Source organism: Mixophyes fleayi, chromosome 6, assembly GCF_038048845.1.
Source record: "Mixophyes fleayi isolate aMixFle1 chromosome 6, aMixFle1.hap1, whole genome shotgun sequence".
NCBI lineage: Eukaryota > Metazoa > Chordata > Amphibia > Anura > Limnodynastidae > Mixophyes > Mixophyes fleayi.
In genome coordinates this window covers 120,024,263-120,047,685 of record NC_134407.1, presented here as the reverse complement: position 1 = coordinate 120,047,685, position 23,423 = coordinate 120,024,263, and the positions used below count along the sequence as shown (strand labels likewise).

Sequence of the window (23,423 nt, the reverse complement as noted above, 5' to 3'; positions counted from 1 at the left end):
TCCAGGGGGGGCTTGCTGCCGGCGGCTGCACATTATGTGCAGGTCCATTCAGCAGTGACAGGCAGGGCCAGCGTGCTGCCCGGCCGCTCTGATTGTGTTTTAGACACAATCAGAGCATCCGGGCAGCACACTGTCCCTGCCTGTCACTGCTGAACGGACCTGCACATAGTATGCAGCCGCCGGCAGCCTCAGATGTCAAAAAGGGGGTGGGGCCTAAATCCCCCCCCTACATCGCCCCCGGTAGCAGTATTCTCTAGATCCGCCCCTGCTGGGGCCTTATAAAAATGCAGGTGCTACAGCTAGGGGAAAGTGCATCTTAGTAAAATAAATAAATAAAAAAGTTACTAGGTGGTAATGCAGTATTAAACATAGATATACCCAGGGCCCACCTCAAGGCAGCGCAAAAATTTTTGGGAGTGTCCTCATGCATTTGGGGGCATGGCAAATGCGCCATTGGGGCATGGCTAACACATCAAAATCACTAGGCTCTCAATTCGCCTGAGCGTCACATATGTCCAAGCACTCCTGACTTTCAGGACATCTAGCACCAAAGAGGTAGTATAGAATAAATGCAGTGTGTACCCAAAGAGTTCAGTCTTGGCCTCCACCTTACATTGTGCACAACACTCACCCAAAAATTGACATTGTCCCTACTAGAATCACAACATTTCACGTACTGTCCTGCTCTCTCCTACCTGTTCTTCTCACTTTCACCACCTGTTGCTGCGTGTTTCTTTAGTTGCGGCTTGTCTGGATCCTGGAATGCTGGAGGCCCTATTTGGAAAAAAATAGCTACATTTAGATAGTTCCAAACAACCCTGGCGTTAAATCAATACCATCCACGATTAATAATTAGGCCTTCCTCCAGCTCCAATATTACAATAATATGCCCCTTCATCATCGCCATGCCTTATGATCACACTGCGCCCTCCATGCTCCTTTTGCCCCCTTCATCTGGCTCCCCTTCATCACACTATACTATGCTGCTCCCCCCCCTTTTTCAATCCCACTGTGCCATGCCTCCCCCCCTTTTTAACCCCACTGTGCCATGCTGCCCACCACTTTTTAACCCCACTGTGCCATGCTGCCCCGTTTTTTAACCCCTCTGTGCCCCCTCTCATTTTTTAACCCCTCTGTCATGCTGTCCCTCCCCCATTTTTTAACCCCTCTGTGCCCCCCTCATTTTTTAACCCCTCTGTCATGCTGCCCCCCCCCCCATTTTTAACCCCTCTGTCATGCTGCCTCCTCGTTTTTTAATCCCTCTGTGCCCCCCTCATTTTTTAACCCCTCTGTCATGCTGCCCCCCCTCCCGTTTTTAACCCCTCTGTGCTCCCCCTCGTTTTTTAACCCCTCTGTCATGCTGCTTCCCTGTTTTTTAACCCCTCTGTGCCCCCCTAATTTTTTAACCCCTCTGTCATGCTGCCCCCCCACCCCGTATTTAACCCCTCTGTCATGCTGCCTCCCCTTTTTTAACCCCTCTGTGCCCCCCCTAATTTTTTAACCCCTCTGTCATGCTGCCCCCCCTCATTTTTTAACCCCTCTGTCATGCTGCCCCCCCCCCCGTTTTTAACCCCTCTGTGCCCAACTCATTTTTTAACCCCTCTGTCATGCTGCCCCCCCTTTTTTAACCCCTCTGTGCCCCCCTTATTTTTTAACCCGTCATGCTGCCCTCCCGTTTTTTACCCCTGTCATGCTGCCTCCCCGTTTTTTAATCCCTCTGTGCCCCCCCTCATTTTTTAACCCCTGTCATGCTGCCCCCCGTTTTTAACCCCTCTGTGCCCCCCCTCATTTTATAACCCCTCTGTCATGCTGCCCCCCCTGTTTTTTAACCCCTCTGTCATGCTGCCGCCCCCCCCCCCATTTTTTAACCCCTCTGTGCCCCCTCTCATTTTTTAACCCCTCTGTCATGCTGCCCCCCCCCGTTTTTAACCCCTCTATGCCCCCTCGTTTTTTAACCCCTCTGTCATGCTGCCCCCCCCTCGTTTTTTAACCCCTGTCATGCTGCTTCCCCATTTTTAAACTCCTCTGTCATGCTGCCCCCCCGTTTTTTAACCCCTTTGTGCCCCCCTCATTTTTTAACCCCTCTGTCATGCTGCCCCCCCCCCCGTTTTTTAACCCCTCAGTCATGCTGCCCCCCCCCCCCCCGTTTTTTAACCCCTCTGTGCCCCCCTCATTGTTTAACTCCTCCGTCATGCTCCCCCCTCCCGTTTTTAACCCCTCTATGCCCCCCTCGTTTTTTAACCCCTCTGTCATGCTGCCTCCCGTTTTTTAACTACTCTGTGCCCCCCCCTCATTTTTTAACCCCTCTGTCATGCTGCCCCCCCTCATTTTTAACCCCTCTGTCATGCTGCCCCCCCCCTGTTTTTTTAACCCCTCTGTGCCCCCCCTCGTTTTCCTCCCTTCACTTACCTTTTCCCCTTTCTTGGTCTTCTCTGCTGCTCTGTGCTCCATTTCTCCAGACTGACTGAATGCTGGGCATGACATGATGACATCACACCCGGAGTTCAGACAGTCTGAATGGAGCAAAGAGCAGCAGAGAGGAGGGATGCCGGCTCCGCGATCAGGTGAGTATGTTTTTTTTTTTTAAACTAGCCTGCTCCCCCCACCAACGACCGAGCCCCTTCCCAAAAAAAAAAAGGAAAAAAAAACGTTTGAAAAAAAAAAAAAAAAAATCAGCAACGCAAGGGCCCCTAACATGCCCGGGCCGGGCCCCCTAACATGCCCGGGCCCGGGTAATTAGTACCCGCCCCCCCCCCCCCTCTCGGCGGCCCTGGATATACCCATAATAGGGTCAAGGAACATTGATGTTTCCTACTTCTCTGAAGTGAAATGCAGTGCAGCACAAAGAGGAGAAAGAGCAGGTGCATAGTGACTTGGTAAAGTCAATGTGAGGAGGTAGGGTGTCCCAACCTAAAATCTTAGGGGGCCCGCAGAGTTCTAATTACATCCCACATAAATATGAAACCTAAAAATGATAGAGCTATATTCACACTTGAAATCCACAGAATGCAGTGCATAAAAGTGTGCATATGTACATGTGACGTTTATGTATTATTGTTTTTTCCCCTTAATATTCATGTATGGCAATGTGTATATTGTATGTAACCTTTCAAAGTGTGCTTTGCTGACTGACCTAAGTGACCTGTGCAATTGCCAAAGAGTCTTTTGAAATTAGCCAGGCCCAGGGACCAATAAGCATCTCTGAGGAGTTTGTGTATACAGAGGATGTGGACCTGACCAGCCGGGCAAAATGAGCAGAGGTGAGAATCATGCCCTCTGAGATGCCAGACATATCTCAGGGATAGATAACTCACTTTGAAAGCCATAGATTGTAAGCTTGCGAGCAGGGTTCTCATAGCTCTCTGTCTGTATGTATTACCCAGTATTGTTTTAGTAATGTTTGTTCCCAATTGTAAAGCGCTATGGAATTTGCTGGCGCTATAAAAATAAATGTTGATTATGAAGCCCTGTGTGATTTGGGGAATCAATCTGCCCAGATTGACAGCTGGCCTCTAAAGGTGGGGGTGAGAGCTATATGAGAATCAGCTGCCTCATCTAGTAAAAGTGCACATTTCTGAAGAGGAGACCTACAGTATCTAGGTTGAAGTGTGCCATCCTTCTCAAAGTGTTCTCTCACGCCAAGTCTTAAATCTAGTAAGTTAGTGACTCTGGTTCTATTTCTGAAACTTATTTGTGCAACTTATTTTGTATGTTTTGTAATTAAGCCATAGAAACATTTTTCGGATTAAATAAATTTAATCTAGCACATTGTCACGGTTAACTGGGATACAGGCCCCTGACCTGCCAATACTAACACTCACCAGAGGCGCGGAGTCTAACGCAGCGGCTGGCCTTCACCAAGAACCCCCGCAAGGTGGTATGGACTTTGCGGCAACCGCCATGCAGGTCGCGGTCCTCTGGGGGTGGAGCAGGATCCATGGAGTAAATGAGTTAGAGATCTGTGGGTTCCAGGAATGACCGCAGGAACAGCGGAGCAGCGTGGAGTTGTGAAGCCTGGAAGGATTGCAGAATGACCGCAGGGATAGTGGAGCAGCTGTGAAGCCTTGAGATCTGCGGGTTTCCGGGATGATCGCTGGGATAACGGAGCAGCTGTGAAGCCTGGAGATCTGCGGATTGCAGGATGACCGCAGGGATAGCGGAGCAGCTTGACGCCTGGAGATCTGCGGATTGCAGGATGACCGTTGGGATAGCGGAGCAGCTGTGAAGCCTGGAGATCTGCGGATTGCAGGATGACCGCAGGGATGACCACTGGGATAGCGGAGCAGCTGTGAAGCCTGGAGATCTGCGGATTGCAGGATGACCGCAGGGATAGCGGAGCAGCTGTGAAGCCTGGAGATCTGCGGATTGCAGGATGACCGCTGGGATAGCGAAGCAGCTGTGAAGCCTGGAGATCTGCGGATTGGAGGATGACCACAGGGATGACCGCTGGGATAGCAGAGCAGCTGTGAAGCCTGAAGATCTGCGGATTACAGGGAAGCTCAGACTGGAGGAGACATCCACTAGGAGAATCCAAACTGAACCTAAGAACAGGCTCAGAAGAGAAGAAGAGGCAGGTTTAAATAGTGGAGGGAAATCCTATTGTCCAATAGGAGGCTGAGAAAGCCTTTAATACAGAAATCGGGTCTGCGCGATGGCGGCCGCCAGCGGTGATTGGTCGAAGCGTCGGAGAGATAAGTGAGCCGGGTCTCGGCGTGACACACATTCTGTGTGATTCTTTGTGAATTTACGAAATCAAGTGTGGCTCATGCTACATGTGTATGTGATTTAAGTGTGAAACATTAATAAGTGGTTTTGGTGAACGCAAGGATGCCATAGTAATTTCTTTGTGGTGGCAAGGTGGCAGAAATGGTGTATTCATTGGTAAATGACCAAGGTGACCTCAGTCACAGACAGTTGTTCAGATTGTTGTATCTGGGACAGGCTGTGCTTTCGTAACAGTACATAACTCCAAACTTTCCAGATTTAGGTGGGACAGTCCACATTTGAAGGCTATGTCCTCCTGTCCCAAAAATGGGCATCTTTGCCCCACTGCTCACACATTTGAGAGGTAGGACACATTTGCTGCTTTTCTTGGCAGAACAATGGTAAACAAGTGCTGTAAGCATGTGCCATTGGTGCACATGAATGGTTGTTTGGAGAAGAGGGGGGTAAGGGGCAGACTAGGCTTCAGAAGCACTAAGCCCCCCCCCCCCTCTAGGGCTAGGGCTGTGTAATAGGGGCGACCACCCAGGGTGCAACGCAGTTTATGAATATTTTAGGTTTCCTCGGTTAAAATTGAGGCTTGGGGTGGGGGGTCATTTTTCTTTCTTGCCCCAGGTGCTAAAATTTTATGTTACGGCTCTGTAACCCCCATTCACTATCTGTCCTAATTTAAGGGCCTGCAAAGTTGGGAACTATCTATAAGGAATCGCAGGCGCAGCAATAGTGCCGAAGAGGGATAAGGGAGGATGGTCGCTAGGCAGCCCGATGCAAGTGACCTGAAGAAAGGGAGGTGCAGACAACAGAGTCCGTCCTATTTTGTTACACCTGAGCAGTGCAGGTAGCCACTCAGGGAAAGGAGAGGGCGAGACAGGAGGAAGGACAAGGTGAGGGTAGTTAAAGGAGAGGGGGAAGGAAGTTTATTATACATAGTTTTTCGTGGGACGCCGGTTGGTCGACTTATCCATTATACCACATAAATACAGACGACAGAGTCAAATTCCCACAAAAGAGATATAGGGCTATGATTAAATTGCCATCATCCTACATAAATAAAAATGACAGAGCATTATTGCTGGCAGAAATCAATGTATGTAAATTATTTGTAATGCATTAAACTGTAATAATATAAAAACATATTTTTTTATGGTGAGTTGCTTTACCTCTATTGAGAAGGGGAGAGGGGGGGGGGGTAGTTACAACATAAAGATGAATGGCAGGCAATCAACTTTTTCTGTGATCATCCCTATTTACAACAGTTTGTATCTATTATAAATATCTCCCTTAGGACGAACTTCAGAGCTAAATCAGTGCGCAGGCTATATTTATAAACACAAATTTTATACCACGTTTGGAATCGGACATCACTCTGTCACCATCATGTAACGACAGCCGCCGCCATATTGAAGGCTACAGTGAGAAGCGTTACGCACAGAGCCGCTTCTTCTATTTACCTGTAGCGCTAGTGTGATAATTGCCGCAAACAGCAAATCACAGCGAGGAGAAACGTGACGACAAACGAGCTGTGTATTTCCCCTGCAAAGTGGGCACAAGGATTGTGCGGCCTTGTCATAGACTTCTTCCCCAAAGCCGGTAAAACAGAGGTACAGAAACGTACACTTTGCACACATATGACAAAAGTCTTTAAATACTGAGGTTGCTTTGCTGGTCAGGTAATTGTGTACTGGTTTTGAATAAAACAACATTGATGCCATTTAATAAATTGAAATTCGACTTATATAGGTCAAGCAGGGAGTAACCATGGCGCTTGCTTTGAGGATTTGGGGGCTTAACTAGACAGAGGCAACTTATTTTGATTTATACAGTGCATTTTTTTTAATATCCACTTAGTGCACTGCCCAAAGCTGGCTTTATGGTGCAGGTGGTTTTGGTCACAATGACCTCTCAGTGTTGGTGCTTTAGGTGACTGTAGCCCAGTTTCTCAACCTGATATACTATATGTGCACCTTCAAGGTTATCGCTGATATTATGAAAGGGTAGTTTAAGGACTCCTCCAGACAAAAGGTTTCTCTTGTTGCTTTCCATATGGAGCAAAAATACCATTGGTGAAATAGGGTAAGGTAGATATCTGTTAATCTCTATTCATGCTGTTTGTGTTGTTGATCTCCTTTCCTGCTAAAGCTGTTTGGAACTATTTGGGCTCTTCAAATGTTTATTTACTGCCTGCTGATCAAAAATACAGGCAATGAATAGGGGTACCATTTGAAACTTTTGTGTGCACAAATTACATTCAGTTTGTGTTCATCTCTGCATAGGCCCCAAAGGCTCTTAATAAACTTCACCCTATCTCTTCAAACTGGTTTTAATAGGATGTGTGCATAATGTAGGCATTCACAGTCATATTGCTTAAAATGTCCTTACGCTCCAGCTTTATTTTCTTAACTCAATGGCGAGTTGGAATCGTTCTTAGCGCTTAAGAGGGTCATGTAGAGGATATCCCACTTGTTCTTGGCACACAAAGGGTTAAAGAGAACAATGATTCTTGCATCAGTTTCATGGTTTCCTGTCATTACCATTCAGTTCAAAAGCAGCATGGCATTGCAGTCAATCTGTATATTTTGCCATATTTGCATACATTTGTTTTTGTTCATACTACAGTTATTCAATAAAATAATTTACTGTGTTAGTAAATAGCAAAACTAGAAGGATTGTTAAACAGTTACAGACATAATTACTTGACATTCATTTATACTCATTGGGCCTAATTCATTAAGGAAAGTAAGGCAAAAAAGAGTAAGTTTTCTCCTGGACAAAACCATGTTACAATGCAAGGGGTGCAAATTAGTTTATTATTTTGCACATAAGATATATAGGGGCATATTGTTGAATAGTACCGTAATACCGGTATTTACGTGCACTATTTCCGTAATGATGGTAATAGTGCGCGGGGCGCGTTAATTCTGGCTGTAACGCCAACAATTGAATATGCCCCATACTGTCAGTTTTTTCATGTAGCACACAAATACTTGATAGTTTATTTGTACACTGATATTTAAAGTTGATCTAGGATATGCTCTACCCCAATTATAAATCTCTTCACATTTTAAATTTACCACCTCCTCTTCCAAAACAATATGGTTTTTCCAAGGTTTAAAGTTACTCAATTTTTTTGCTTTACTTTTTCTTAATGAATCAGGCACATTAGGTTAAGTTATTTAGCTCTGCTGTTCCATACATTTCAACAGTATACATTTTTAGATGTTGCATTTTTGTATAGATGGTACATTTTTATATTGATTTTTACCTGTACCATAATTTGTTTTTACATATAATGTATAAATCTAATAAAAATAAAAAACTTATGTAAGTATACATATGGCAGCGTGAAATGAAAGACTTGATAGGCACAAGAATTTGAACATAATTCGCTGATATTATCCATATAAACTTCCATGATACTGGTTGCATGTTTGTGTTGTATTAGCCAGAAAAAAATGTCTTGTGCTATATGTAAAAGATCAGTAAGTTGTCTTTATGCATTTATGTACATTTACATGTCATTTGTAATTTTACTATAGCTTGATGAAATGGCTCCTGGTTTGCGGCTTACCTACTGGAACCCACGACTTTTGCGTGCAATGTTCCTTCAGCTACAGCAACAGCAACAGGCTGGTCTATTCTGCGATGTTACTCTACAGGGTGATGGTAAGATGGCATATTAGAAACTGGTTATATAAAAGTTTACTTATCTGAAAAATGTTCTGTGTTGTATCTATGTTATTTAAATATAGGGTGTTTTTTGTAATCTAGTTGTTTGCTTTTTATTTTTGTGTGTTTGTGTCCTGGCCTTGCAGAGTGACTAGATTTAGACACTAACTAGGTCTGCCAAATAGGCAATCAGACTTGCAACACACTTCGCTACTAGCCAACAAAAATTTCTAAACTTAAAACCCGCCCTAGAGTTGAGAGGTATTTGTTTCTTTTCAACTTTTGCTACTTAGGTTGGGTAAACACTACAGAATTTTCCAACCAAAGTGTTATCTACAACGATTGTACCTACGACTGAAAGTCTGATCGGTCAGTGGATTCATGTGTACACACTATATACATTTTAAAAGATTTTTGCATGACTAAACGTCCGACCAGTGATTTTTGTCAGGCATAACGTCGTCTCAGAAGATTGTGATCTCACACACACTGAAACGATATATGGCCTCTGTGACTGGATCACGTATAAATAACTTATGGTATAAATTTATTTAAAGGAAATAGCGCAGGGCGCTTACCGTATATACTCGTGTATAAGCCGAGTTTTTCAGCACATTTTTGTATGCTGAAAAAGGCCCCTCGGCTTATACACGGGTGAACTTACCTGGTGTCCGGTCCCTGAGCTGTTAACTCTCTCTCTCACCCCCGCAGTGGAACGCATGTGCGTTCCACTGACAGGAAGTTTTGCATTTGTAACAGAAATGCCGAACTTCCTGTATGTGGAACGCACATGCGTTCCACTGCGGGGCTGAGAGAGAGAGAGATGTCAGGACTAACGCGGGAATACAGCTGCTGCTGAACTGATTGAAGAATCAGAGCATAAAGTGAAGGACTTTGAGGACCAGTAAGTTCATTCTTCTTCTTGAATCTCTGGGGATGTTGTTGTGGATCTGTGGGGTGACACCTCTGTCACAAAGGATTACGCATTAAAAAGGAATACCCCAGGGTTGGCTACCAGCGCATCTGAATGGTACTGTACTATGTGTTATGTTACATGTGTAACTTAATCCTTGCTTAAAATCTTTCTTGGTGCTTTGCATTAATAAACTTATGTATTCTTTACTTTCTTAAATGTGAAAATATTTTTACATTTCCATGGTACTGGAGGTGAATGATAGGCTGCAGTTAGCCTGGTAAGATGTGATCTGGTGCAGTGTGTGTTTGCTGGTTAACCCTGGTTACACACTCCAAAAGTTGGCCCAGATAAAGAGCCTGTGGGTTCCTTGTTATGGTGACAGCACCCTACATTGATTTTTGCTTTACCATTATCAGTAGCTGCTGCATTTCCCACCCTAGGCTTATACTCGAGTCAATAAGTTTTCCCAGTTTTTGGTGGTAAAATTAGGTGCCTCGGCTTATATTCGGGTCGACTTATACTCGAGTATATACGGTATTTATATAATTGCACATGCACTTATTTTTGATATTGTGTATATTTTGAGATAGGAAATCGTTATTTCTGAGACCAGGGTAGAAAATTAGTTTTTTTCTGTTTTAACCTTTCTAAAGCAAATGCCTATTTCTGATGTATATATCTGAAACAATGAGCCCTTGTGGATGGAAGCCTTTTGTGTATTGTGAAGTGGGAAAATGTCTTGTTTTGGTCTGTGATGTTCTGTGGGAATGTGTATTCTGAAGAAAGGCACATATGTTAATTGGGTCTTTTGATGTGTAAGGTTTCACTTGGAGATAGGAAGGTTTAATTTAAAACGTGCTGCTAGATTTCCTGCGTCTAAAAACAAGATGCAGGACATCACTGAATTTGTAAGGCATCACAGATAAGTGTAAATAGTGTTAGCTTTGCAATGCATGTAAATCTATGTTTTGGTAAACAGGTTACTTCCTGATTCTAAAAATAGCCTGTGTCCAAATCTGTATAAAAAGCACTGTCCTGTACACTGAAATGTATCATTCTGATGTTCCATTTGACCTGACCACTGATGCCTTTAACCAGTGGAACTGTCCTTGTCACGGCACCTAAGCGAAATAAAACATCTCTCTTTGCTTCAAGACCCTGCTTGACAACTTCTTCAATATTGCTGTAATCCTGTGACCTGCAGATTACACCCTAAATATAATCCGTTCTCTGAGGTTTGGACCCAAGCTTTTCCAGTACCACCGGTCTGCCTGCTACCCATGCAGCTCTGGTCAGTGTGATAGGCCAGGGGGGGATCCATCCACAGCAACCCTGATCCATAGTAAGAGGTTCAGAGTTACCAGCCCAAGTGTACTAGCACAGGAGTACACTAGCAGTGACAGTTATCCAGAAGGAACATGGTTCTGAACGCCATAAAGGAGCTCAGTGGTGGCAGCATTGTAAACCCCTCCTACTGCGGCAAGAGGGCGCATTTGGGATAACGTAAGGAAACGGTGGCAAAGTAAGCCCAGCCGGTTCCCAGCAACAACACAGGGTGGCATAGACGGTCCATCCTGTCACAGCCTAAAATAAAGGGCTGAACATCACCTGCAAAATAAACTCGCACAAGGATAAATAGGAAATGAGTCATTGCCATTCATTCTATAACACATCTTTGTGTACAGTGCACATTCGCAAATGCATGTTTACGATTTATTTTAATATAATGTACACAGTTGAACTACAGCAAGCTTGAGTCTTTTGCTACTCGCTATGGCAAGACACATTGCAAGCACAGACCCGGAGAGAAAGAAGCGGACCTGTTGGACCAAAGAGTGGTTCCAGAGGAGAGACTAATTTTCTCATATGCCGCTGCTATAGGAGATATGGGACAACCCTGATGACTTTAAGAAATTTTCTGAGAATGAATGAACCCACATTCCAGGAGCTGCTCAGCTTGTCAACCCCCTCATTCAGAAGAAGGATACCCATTTAAGGAGTCCCATATCTGCAGAGCAGAGACTGGTTTCTACCCCTAGATTTTTGACTACAGGAAGGACATTGGCTGATCTCAAACACAGCACAGAATTTCACCCCAAGCTCTGGGTTTGAGACCTGTGATGCTATAGTTCAAGTTCTGCATGGACCGTATATACTGGTAAAAGAAATGCTTGTTTTTTTTGTTAAATATTTTTTTTTTATTCAAATAGAAACTAAGCAGATTACTTAAACAATTAAAACATAAAAATTATGTAAATAAAACCAAAAAAAATGGAAGTGGATCATAGTTGTTCATAGTTGTTCATAGTGGAAATGTTCACTGTTTTCCAGTGGTGATAGACTCCCTCTATACCAGGCCTGTCCAACCTGCGGCCCTCCAGATGTTGTGAAACTACAAGTCCCAGCATGCCCTTCCAGCTATCAACAGGTTGTCTACTGGCAAAGCATGCTGGGGCTTGTAGTTTCACAACACCTGGAGGGCCGCAGGTTGGACAGGCCTGCTCTATACTATAGCACACTTGTGCTACCCATAAATGTAGAAGTCCTGTAGGCTGCTGGGGTAAAAGATTATCCTCTCATGGCGGGATGATGCATAGTTGATATTGTGTTAATACAGTGTCTGGTGAGAGATCCACCCCCCCTTGCTGACCTACAAATGAAGTCATACGCCAAATGTTCCATCTCTGTTTGCATCTCTCTATTTCTCATTTTGTTTGCAAGAGTTGCTCCTAGCAGATCAAAATTTTCCTCTGCTGAGCCACTCTCAGTCTCTACATTGGTTGCCTGTTTTTCAACAAATACAATATAAAATTCTTCTACTAACATGCAAGGCCATAAAAAAAAATGCACCAACATACATGCCTAACTTGTCTCAAAATATTTCCCAGCTCAACACCTCCGTTCTGCACAAGATTTGCGTCTCTCTCCCACTCTCATCACATCCTCCCATTCCCGGTTACAGGACTTTTTTCAGGCTGCACCCACTCCGTGGAATCCCCTCCCTCGCACAATAAAACTTTCCTCTAGTTTTAAAACCTTCAAGTTATCTCTGAAAACCCACCTCTTCAAACAAGCTTATAATATTCCTCAACCACCACTTAAATCTTCATCGGTTACCCTATTACCACCCTCTACACAGCTAAGACAAGGCAACAACCCTCTGACCAACATTGCTGTGTGACTGATCATATGGCCCATTCAATAGCTTTTACCTTTGCATTCTAGCTGAACCAATATGCAATATGGTGTAGGACGTGCTCTTGTGCATCAAACTCCCATTGTCCTATAGATTGTACGCTTGCGAGCAGGGCCCTCTTACTTTTGTCTGTGTGTATTACCCAATATTGTTTTATTACCGTTTGTTCACAATTGTAAAGCGCCACAGAATTTGCTGGCACTGTATAAATAAATGTTGGTGATGATGAAATGAGGCTCCAGCAGCCGTACAGGCACTTACACCTTAAAGAATTATTTAAAAAAAAAAACATGGACCAAACATAAGGGGCCTGATTCATCAAGGAATGTAAATGCTAATTTTATGCATATAATTCGCAAATTTGATCTGTGGATTCCCAGAGCCGGACCATACTCCACTAGACGCAACAACGTTCAATTCATCTTTGTACGCAAAAGACACTTACTACAGCCTACAAATTCAGGGAGGGAACAGGGCGGGGAAGGGGTGTTCCTCTGTAGTCAATGTACAATAAGGGCTGAATTTGTTTCTTTTTTGAACTCTAACACTTATAATTTGACGTTTGCACACCAATTGAGTTACAAATCTATTAATTACCTGGATCTCACTCTCTGTGAATGATGCTAATATCTACTAATTATAACAAGTCTGTTGATTCATGTACATATTTGCATTATAATAGTGGGCATTATAAACCATGGATTAGGAATGTTCCAAAAGGACAAATGTGTAAGATTAAACGTAATTGTGCTTTGAAAGAGAATTTTGATTTACAAGTTGTGTGATGTATGATTTTCTCAGTAGAGGATACCCTAACCTACTATTGGATGAAAATAGAGGTTCTGCATCCAAACAAGAGAGAGAAGATATGTTAGTCCCAAAGGGGAGGAAAAAAGCTGGTTAAAACTCCTATGGGTTTTCTTATCTTCATCTTCAAATGTAATAATAAATCTCATTTGATAAGGAAAATTGTTTTTTTTTTTTTTTTAAAGACTTTATTAAAGTTCGTCACAAGAAGTAATTACAATGAACAAGGATAAAAGATACAATATTTTTTTAACATTTGTTTTGATGGTAAAACATGTATAGATTATTGGGTATGGTTTAAATAAATATCTCGTTATAGTATATATTATTTATTATAAATTAATTACTTACTATTGTTTACAAATGTATATTACATATCATTATTATAAATACAATATTTAATATTAATTATTATACATTATAATACAGCAGATATGATTCCTTCTTGTGTATGTATGAAAGTTGTAGGAATTTAATTGTAGAATACACCCATAAAACCATATAATATAGGCATGAGGAGAAGAAAACTATTATCTTTAGAGGTCAATTCACAAACCGCAAAAGTGTCTAGCTAGTGTTAATGACCGTCATCACTGTGTATTTACTTAAGCCTACAAGTTTCTGCAAGTGATACAATAGATATATACTAACTTTATGATAAAGGCAAGTTGAGATGACCAAGTATAATTGAAGTGAGAGTCTAAGATTCACAAATGCAGTAACATAAAACTAGGAATAGACCTATATACTGTAAGATCTAAAATTCTGACCCAAGTCTGCCTGTGGTTTCAAGTATATCTGGAAGCGCTTCAATCAGCTGGAGTGAATTGACACAGACCAAGTTCTGTATACAAGGAATATTCTCTAGTTTATTGATACAAAGATACAAGTTTTTATAGCCTACTGAATAAATTAATCCTACGTCATATGCATACAATAGTTTATACCATTAGTTTATGAGAAGCGCTACTGATTAACTTTCTCACGTATTCTTGAGGTGTTTATTTTTCTCCCCCTTCTAAGGACAGATGAGCCTATTGCTTTTATCTCAAGGGGAGCTGGGGGTATGCAACATCAAGGGCACAGCTCCCATACTACCAGCTGGATATGAAAATGCTCATTGTTTCATATCTTGATACATTTATTTTGGTGTTCTCTGTCAGCTTAACTTCAAGGGCATAGGCTCACATCAGCAGAAAAATGAATAATCTTTTTTAGCAAATATTTCTATGCAAGTTACAATAAAATGGCTGAACAATGGCCTTATGAGACCTTAACAAAAAAATCATATTTAACAATATGAAGTCTGACAATGTGATGTTTTAAATAAAGGGAAAAAGAGGGGGGATTAAACGGGGAGGGAAATAGTGAGGTCGAAACCTGGACTCCGGAGGTGGAAAGATAATGTAGTACAGGGTTGTCCAACCCGCGGCCCGCGGGCCACGTGCGCCCCAGCACGTCTGCAAATGTGGCCCAGAAGGAGTTTTGGTTGTGGCAAGGGGGCAGCACTGTTGATGGAAAAAAAAAAATCCTGCAAAGAAAAGAAAATACTTACCTTGCGGTCACATCAGCTGGTACTCCAGCTCCCTCCCTTGTCTCCTCCTCCTCTGTGCGGTGCTCGCAGTGAATGTCGGGCGTGATGTCATCACGCCCAACATCCATTGCGGAGCGCAGCACAGAGGAGTCACCCGCGCGAGAAGAACAATCAGCAGCACAGAATTGGAGAAGAGAAGAGGACAGGAGAACAAGCCGATTAAAAGGTAAGTTAAGGGGGATTTTTTTTATTTCAAGGGACGCTGACCAGTGAATAAAAGTCACCTGGTCCTGGAGCATCATGGACCTTATCTCCCTGCTACATACTTCTACTTCTAATACTAATGGGGCATTATATATTATTCTCTTTGGCCCATTATAAGTTGTTATCCCTTAACTAACATAGTGGTGTAATTAGCAAAACAGGTCACAATTTGGGGTCACAGTGATGTATATGTCAGGTACCGCAGGCTTGGTCAGGGCACCCTGATATACAATGCCTGGCTTAAATGCACTTTATTGATATTGCATCGAAACAATACAAAAAGTGATTATAGTATAATAACTAGAGAGGATTTTTTGAACAGGGCGATTGAAAGGTAAGTATAGGGTGATTTGAAAAAAAAGTGAATATATATATATATATAATGTTAACTATGTTTTCTATGGTTTTTTTGGATGACCAGTTATTGTTTGTGTATCTTATGTGCGGCCCAAACCAACTCGTCGTCTTCCAATGTGGCCCAGGGAAGCTAAAAGGTTGGACACCCCTGATGTAGTACATTATCTACAAAATATTATTTATTAAAAAAGGGCAGATATACTTTGGGGAAGGTCAGTTGATTGTGTGATTCCAGAGGAACCATTGTAATTGAACCAATCACTCCAGATTTGAGAGAATTTGAGTTTTCTTATTTAGATATGCAGACATTTTTTCCATAGATGCCAGGTACCAAATTGTATTTATTAGTTTTTGTCTAGATGGAGGATCAGGGTTTTTCCAATGCTTTACAACTAGACATCTAGCAGCATTGAGGATTTGAACGGACAATTTATCTGCGTATTTATCTAAAACCTTGATAGGGTAGCCTAGAAGAAACGATCAAGGACACTTGGAAACCTGGATGGAAGTAACATTACTAATCAAAGTGGCAACATCATCCCAAAAAAAGGTAGTTTGTGGGCAAGACCACCAGACGTGGAGAAAGGACCCCTGCTCTCCACAACCTCTCCAGCATAGATCAGAGGTGGAACCATATATTCTTTTCAGTCTAGTGGGGACCAGGTACCAATGATAATAAATTTTGTATGCATTTTCCTTGACTAAAGATGAAATGGATGTTTTAGAGACTCTCTTTCTAATTGTTACCCAAGCATCCTCATCAGGTGGTTTACCTAAGTCCGCTTCCCACCTGAGCTCATGAATGGGGGAATTAGTTTGTTTGTAGGAAATCAGGAGGTCATAAAGTGTGGCAATAATCATAATAATTTGTGAATGTGTACATAAAGATTCCAGGGAAGTTAATGGTCTTGTTATATCAATTTTAGGTAGAGAGTCAACATAGTGTTTTGCTTGGAGAAATGCAAATGGGCTTAATTAGGGAAGTTTAGTTTTTCTCGTAGCAACTGTAAAGAAATACATTTACTTGTATAACGTCCCCCACCATCCTAATTTCTCTGTCTTGCCAAGCCTTGAAACGGGAAGGACAATGTCCTTGAGTAAAAGCGGGGTTGTGCAAGAGAGGTGTTATAGGGGAGTGAGTGGAAGTAAGCTTTAAGTGAAGTTTGCAAGAATTCCAAATTTGACATGTGAAGAGAGAAACAGGATGAGATTTCAACCGGAAAGATCTTGCGCCCATTGGAATCCCTAGAGTTGAGCCTAGGCATTATACACGACAGCAGGAGGCCTCTAGATCAATTCATTGGGGACCCCGGTATCCTGCAAAACATGCCACAGCCTGGCTGAAGTGGGTAGCCATATAATATAAGCGGATGTCCGGGAAACCTCTGCCACCACTAACTATTGTTCTACGTAAAGTAATGTGCGGGTTTATGCAACCACACGAATTGAGAAAAGCAACAATGTAGTTGAGATAGAATAGATCTAGGTACCTGTACCAGGAGGGTCTGGAAAAGATAAAGCAAGCGTGGAGGGATATTCATGTTAAGGACAACTATTCGACCCAACCATGAAATAATTTTTGCCATCTAAGTAGGTCTAGTTTAATTGTTTTAATTATGGAGGGGAAGTTATCAGCATATAAAGATTCATATTGGGCAGTAATATAAACCCCAAGGTATTTTAGATTTTTATGCCGCCAAGAAAATTTTAAATTATTTTTAAGAAGACCCAAAGTGGAAGATGATACATGAAGAGCCATGGACTCCGTTTTGGAAAGATTGATCATATAGCCAGAGATCAAACCGTTAGCTGTAAGGATGGAAAACAGATTTGGGAGCGAGGTGTGAGGAGACGTTAATGTAATAAGAATGTCATCTGCAAATAGACTAAGAATCGATCCCAAGGAATATAAACTAACTGCTTTAGTATCTGGGGAAAGGCGAATCATGGCTGCTAGAGGTTCAATCACAAGAGCAAAAATCAAAGGGGAAAGAGGACACCCTTGACGAGTGCCATTGGTAATTGAGATTGGGGAGGAAATCGCCCCATTTACTGAAATCCTAGCAGAGGGGTTTGAATATAAATCTTGAACACCCTGGAGAAAGGTACTTTCAAAGCCAAATGCTCTAAGAGTCTCCAACATAAAGGGCCAAATAATTCGGTCGAAGGCTTTCTCTGCGTCCAAATAAAGCACTACAGCCGGGGTTTTAGTAGAATTAATGTAGTGAATGAGACTAATGATTCTTCTAGTATTATCACGGGCCTGACGGCATGGTATAAAACCTACCTGATCAATATGTATCAGAAGATGTAGTACCGCGTTAAGACGGTTAGCAAGTATTTTTGCATAGATCTTAATGTCTGTGTTCAAAAGTGAAATGGGTCTGTAATTGGCACAATCAGACGGGTCCTTACCCGCCTTTGGAATGACTATAATACATGCTTCAAGAGCTTCCTTTGAAAATGAGCCACCTTTTTTAATATACTATTAAACATGTCAGGAAGATAAGGCGAAATAAGTTTATTATAGGTTTTATAATAGCTGTAAAACCATCAGGACCTGGTGCTTTATTAGATTTCAAGTTTTTAATAACATCAAAAATGTATTATATTGTAAGGTCAGCCCCCAATTGTTGAATTGTTTCAGGTAGAAGTCTAGGCAAGTGACATTGGGAAAGAAAATGTCTAGAGGCCTCTGTTGGAGTTAAAGAGGGGTCATGTGTTAATGAGATGTTATAGAGTTTGCTATAGAATTTTTTTAAACTCGTCTGTTATTTGATTTGGAACTGGAGTACTATCCCCTGAATGAGTTTTAATACGGGATACATTATTTTGGGAAAGTTTAGATCTAAGCCTAGAAGCCAATAATCTATCTGCTTTATCTCTTTTTTTATAAAAGGATTGTATTAAACATTTAAGAGAATTCTCTGCTTTGGTGGAAAGCAGAAAATTTAGCTCTCCTCTAGCTGCTACAAGTTTAGTATAATCCTCTGATAGGCCCGAGTTTTTATGGAATCTATCAGGGCTGTTGACACGTCTGGTAACCTCTAGAAATTTCTGAGTTCTTATTTTTTTGGCATATACAGCTGCTCTAATCAAACTACCCCGAATTACAGCCTTATGTGCATCCCAGAGGAGCATGGGGGATATAGAGAAATCAATATTTGTCTCATAATATTGGCAGATTTCTGTATATATTTGCAATTTAAGAATGGGGTTGAGTAAAACCCTCTCATTAAGGCGCCATAGAAATTGTTTTTGTGCTATCTGTGGACCCATAATTTCCATAGTCACCGGGCCATGGTCCAACCACGTGCTAAGGAGAATATTCACGTTAAGTATATTTTGAGTTAAATCTACACATAGGAAGATCATGTCAAGGCGTGTATATACGCCATGAACCGGCGAAAAGAAAGTAAAAATTTTTTGCAGTAGGTTCCCTAACTCTCCATGCATCAAATAAAAAATGTTGGGACAAAAGAGATCTTAAGGACTTAGAGTTAGTATCAATGGTATGGCGAGTTGACTGAGGGGGACGAGTGGATCTGTCCAAATGGCTATCCACAATAGTGTTAAAGTCTCCCGCCAAGATTACCTTACCCACCCGGTGCAGTGAAAGAAGGTCACTTATAGAACTGAAAAATTGATCTTGGTTCGTATTGAGAGCATAAACATTTAATAATGTGTAATGGATGTTATTAAGGTCACCTGTTAGGATAATATAACGCCCCTCTGGATCCTTAATTTCCTTAGATACTGTGAATGTGAGATGTTTAGCTATAAGAATAGCAACCCCCTTTTTCTTTTTAGCAGGATCGCAAGCATGAAAAGAACAAGGTTCTAATCTAGATTTGAGTTCAGGGTGGTGGGGGCCAGAAAGTGGGTTTCTTATAAAAACACTATGTCGCCCTTTAGTTGTCAGTACGGAATAGAGTAGATCTCTTCTTTGGACAGTTCAGCCCCTTAAGCGTTATAATTTTGATAACCATAAGTGTAGAAATAAACTATTAAAGCTCAAAATAAAAAATAGTGTTTAAGCCACCGGGAATCCAGAGTAACGACTCCAAGTGAAGGGATAAAATAGGGTACGGAAAGTAAAGAAAAAGGTAAGGAAATGAAGGCTAGTGTCATAAAAAATGATTAGCCTGAGAGGATGGACATGGGGAAAGAGATGGCATAATAGCCAAAAGTGTCCGAAACTGGTCCTAATGACCAGAGGGGGGTAATGTGGCTCTGGCATATGCCAGATGGGTTACAGAAGTGTGAAAACCTTACAGGTCCAAGGTGCGTGGAAGGACAAAATCATAAAATAGACAGAATAGTAATGCAATAACATAGTGGAACAACAATGTAATTTGCGATAATACCAAAAACAATAGTACTTAACTATATTAATATAGTGTATGGTGTTAGCAAACATACTAAAATATTAGACTTGTCTATAGATGATTATGAGAAAACGGCATTTGAAAGGAAGTCCTGAAGAATTCAGGGTCCAAAATAGGGAGCGATGTAGTAGGTAAGCTTGATGAAGAATTGCATAAATCTAAGATGATTGCTAAACCTGAAAAGAAAAGGACAAAAAAAGGACAAACAAGCAAATATAACAGTTATAAACAAATCAGTCCTGGATCCATGTGTACTCAAAGAACAATCTTCGAGAATTAACAGGAACAGGAAATCCAATTAGGAATTCGTAGAGCTCAATTTTGATAGATGATAACCATTCAGGTGATTGGATGGTTAGTCTTCTTAGAGGAAACGGTATGCCATGTTTGTCTTGGAGCTCTCTGTGGTAGAGGATTAGCGTTGTGTATAGAGGACTGATCTGGTACAGGAAGGTTTAGTTTCTTAAGTAAAGATATAGATTCTTCCATAGATTTAGCGGATAGTATTCTACCCTCTCTCTGGACTATGAGAGCAAATGGAAAGCCCCATCTATATTTTTTGTTGTGGTCTCCAAGAGATCTTTCATCTCTCTCCGTTTGATCAGTGTAGAGGGTTTTAGATCTTGGAACAGCATAATTTTAACTCCATCCATGAGAATCTCCTGGCGTCCTCTAACACTTCTAAGCATCTGTTCTTTTGCTTTGTAATAGTGTAATCGAAGAATAACATTTCTCGGAGAGTCAGTATCTTGTGAACGAGGACGAAGCGCCCTATGAACTCTATCAAGCAGGAGGAATTCGTCAGATAGAGGGGGCTAATATACGAAATAATCGCAGAAGATAGTCCTCTAGTTGCGACCCCTCCACGGACTCTGGAATATTACGAATTCTATTACTATTTTGTCTACTTCTGTTCTCGGCGTCCTTTTGTTTATCAGCAAGGATCTGAAGACTCTCTTGAATAGAAGCAAATTCTTGTTCAAAGGATTTTTGGTATTGTATAGTTTCATCGTGAGATCGTTCCAAGGCATCAACCCTATTGCCCATTTCAGCGACCTCGGAAGAGAGGTTAGACATTGCTTTAGTCACTTCATCTTTAATAATTTGTTTAATATTTCTCATTTCGGAGAGAAGGGCAGCAATATCCGCTTTAGTGGAATGAGCTGTAGGGTCTTCACCTAAAGAGTCCATTTCAGAGTCACTACCAGGTAGAGATGATGAGGACATTTGTCTAGGCGAATTGTTATGGCTTGGGGTGAGATATTTCACAATTGATTTGAGAGGTTGAATTTTTATTTTTGGGCATTCTCATACAAATTAAAAAGAGATCAGGAATATACACAACCAGATAGGCAAATAGAAGATGTTCCAGTAGAAATTGGTCCACGCACCAGACCAAGAGAGGTATCACATCATGGTTTGTCAAATAGCTAAAGATAAATAAGACAGGAAGATTTAAATGTACCTGTCTTCTTTGAGATTATAGGACTTGGAGCAATATAAAAGATATTAAAAGGGTGTTATTTTAGAAGTTGGCCAAATGGTAGTAACAGAGATCCAATTTAAAAGATGTTCTAAACAATTTAGTCTATTCAATCAAAATGATAGCTCTAACAAAAGATCTGAATAAATGAGTATATATAGTATGTATCTTGTTTATAGGACAGGTGTGCAGTTCTGGAGGAAGACTGTGATCTTTAGAGGTTCCAACAAACAAATGTATGTTGTATGTGTATAATGTGGCAACAGCCTACAAGGAGACTATAGGAGTAGTTTGAGGGTCAACTGACAATCAGGGTTGGTTATTTAAGAGTCTCTGTAGTTTAGGGTTAGGTTAGATGAATGACCACATAACTAGTGACCTTTAGATCCTCTTGATTAGGAACCTAGTTTTTGAAGTAGGTGAATATATATATATATATATATATATATATATATATATGTGTGTGTAGATAGATATATATATATATATATATATATATATATATATATATATATATATATATATATATATATATGTGTGTAGATAGATATATATATATGTGTGTAGATAGATATGTAGATATATATATATATAGATATATATATAGATATATAGATATATATATATATATATATATATATAGATATATATATAGATATATATATAGATATATATATACATATATAGATATATATGTAGATATATATATATATAGATATATATATACATATATAGATATATATGTAGATATATATATATATATATATATATATATATATATATACATATATAGATATATATGTAGATATATATATATATATATATATATATATATATATATATGTATATATATATATAGATATATAGATATATATATATGCAGATATATATATATGTAGATATATATATATATGTAGATATATATATATATATATATATATATGCAGATATATATATATATATATATATATAGATATATATATATGTAGATATATATATATGTAGATATATATATATATGTAGATATATATATATATATGTAGATATATATATATATATATATATGTAGATATATATATATATATGTAGATATATATATATATATATATGTAGATATATATATATATATGTAGATATATATATATATATATAGATATATATGTAGATATATATATAGATATATATAGATATATATATATACAAGTTGATCTTATTTGGAGATCGTATGTTCAAGGTAGTTTGATGAGCTGCAACTAGATCCTCCAGGGCAACCCACCTCAGCAGCAGTGGTCTCCGTGTGCAGTAGTAGTGACACCGGTCTCTATGTTTGGCGAATCCTCGTTGCACAGCAGACTATTTAAGAGGTGTGTTATATATACCAGAAACGGGACACAGGGTTTCTGAGAATTATAGAGTCCAGCTGTAAGCAATGCTGCCAGGTGAGCCGTCTATGCAAGAGATTCGTAATGTGCTGCAAGAAATCGTGATCTCGCGTCTAATCGATGAAGTGAGTACAAACTTGCAGATGAGTATTGTTTTTATGGCCCGATGGTAATAGCCAAATATTCAGATTGGCAGAGACAGGTGCTGTAGGAAAAATGGTGGCGCGGGTACAGGACCCAATCTAAATTTTCTGCCCCTCTATAATCTTTCTTTTTTTCCCTAGGTTTTCCCTGAATAAAGCAGTAGTTTTAGGGTGAAATATTATAGCATATGAGCACTCCGATATCAGCTTCTGTATACTGAGCTAGAGACAAAAACTGGTGCTGTGAGGGGAATGGTGGCGCAGGTAATGGTTCCAACTGCCGACAGTGCATACATCTCCTTCACTCTAAATAAGGCAAGCAGGGAGTCTACAAAAAAGTATCGGTTCTGTACACTAATGTCCGTGTCTGTAGATTAAGCCAGATGTAAGCAAACACAGGGAAGGGAATGGCGGTGCAATTAGCAGTCCCAATCGGAAATAGTACACCAATAGCTGACAGGAGCCACCCGTGCTAAAACAGCAGGACAACACAGAAGGATAAAACACAGGTCTCCAAGGGTAGTAAGCTCAAAAATGGATTCGGCTATATAGGCAGTGATGTTAC

The 23,423-nt window shown here is 40.6% G+C and overlaps 1 protein-coding gene across 1 annotated transcript in view; it reads left to right on the top strand.

The window, feature by feature from the left end:
• The first annotated feature begins 6,196 nt into the window (after positions 1–6,196).
• The window catches only part of BTBD18 (BTB domain containing 18), a 31,038-nt gene continuing 13,811 nt past the window's right edge, over positions 6,197–23,423 (top strand). The window contains exons 1-2 of the mRNA XM_075217197.1: positions 6,197–6,323; positions 8,259–8,385. Coding sequence (XP_075073298.1) covers positions 8,268–8,385 — 118 coding nt within the window. The 5' untranslated portion in view covers positions 6,197–6,323; positions 8,259–8,267. The remainder of the gene's footprint in view (positions 6,324–8,258; positions 8,386–23,423) is intronic.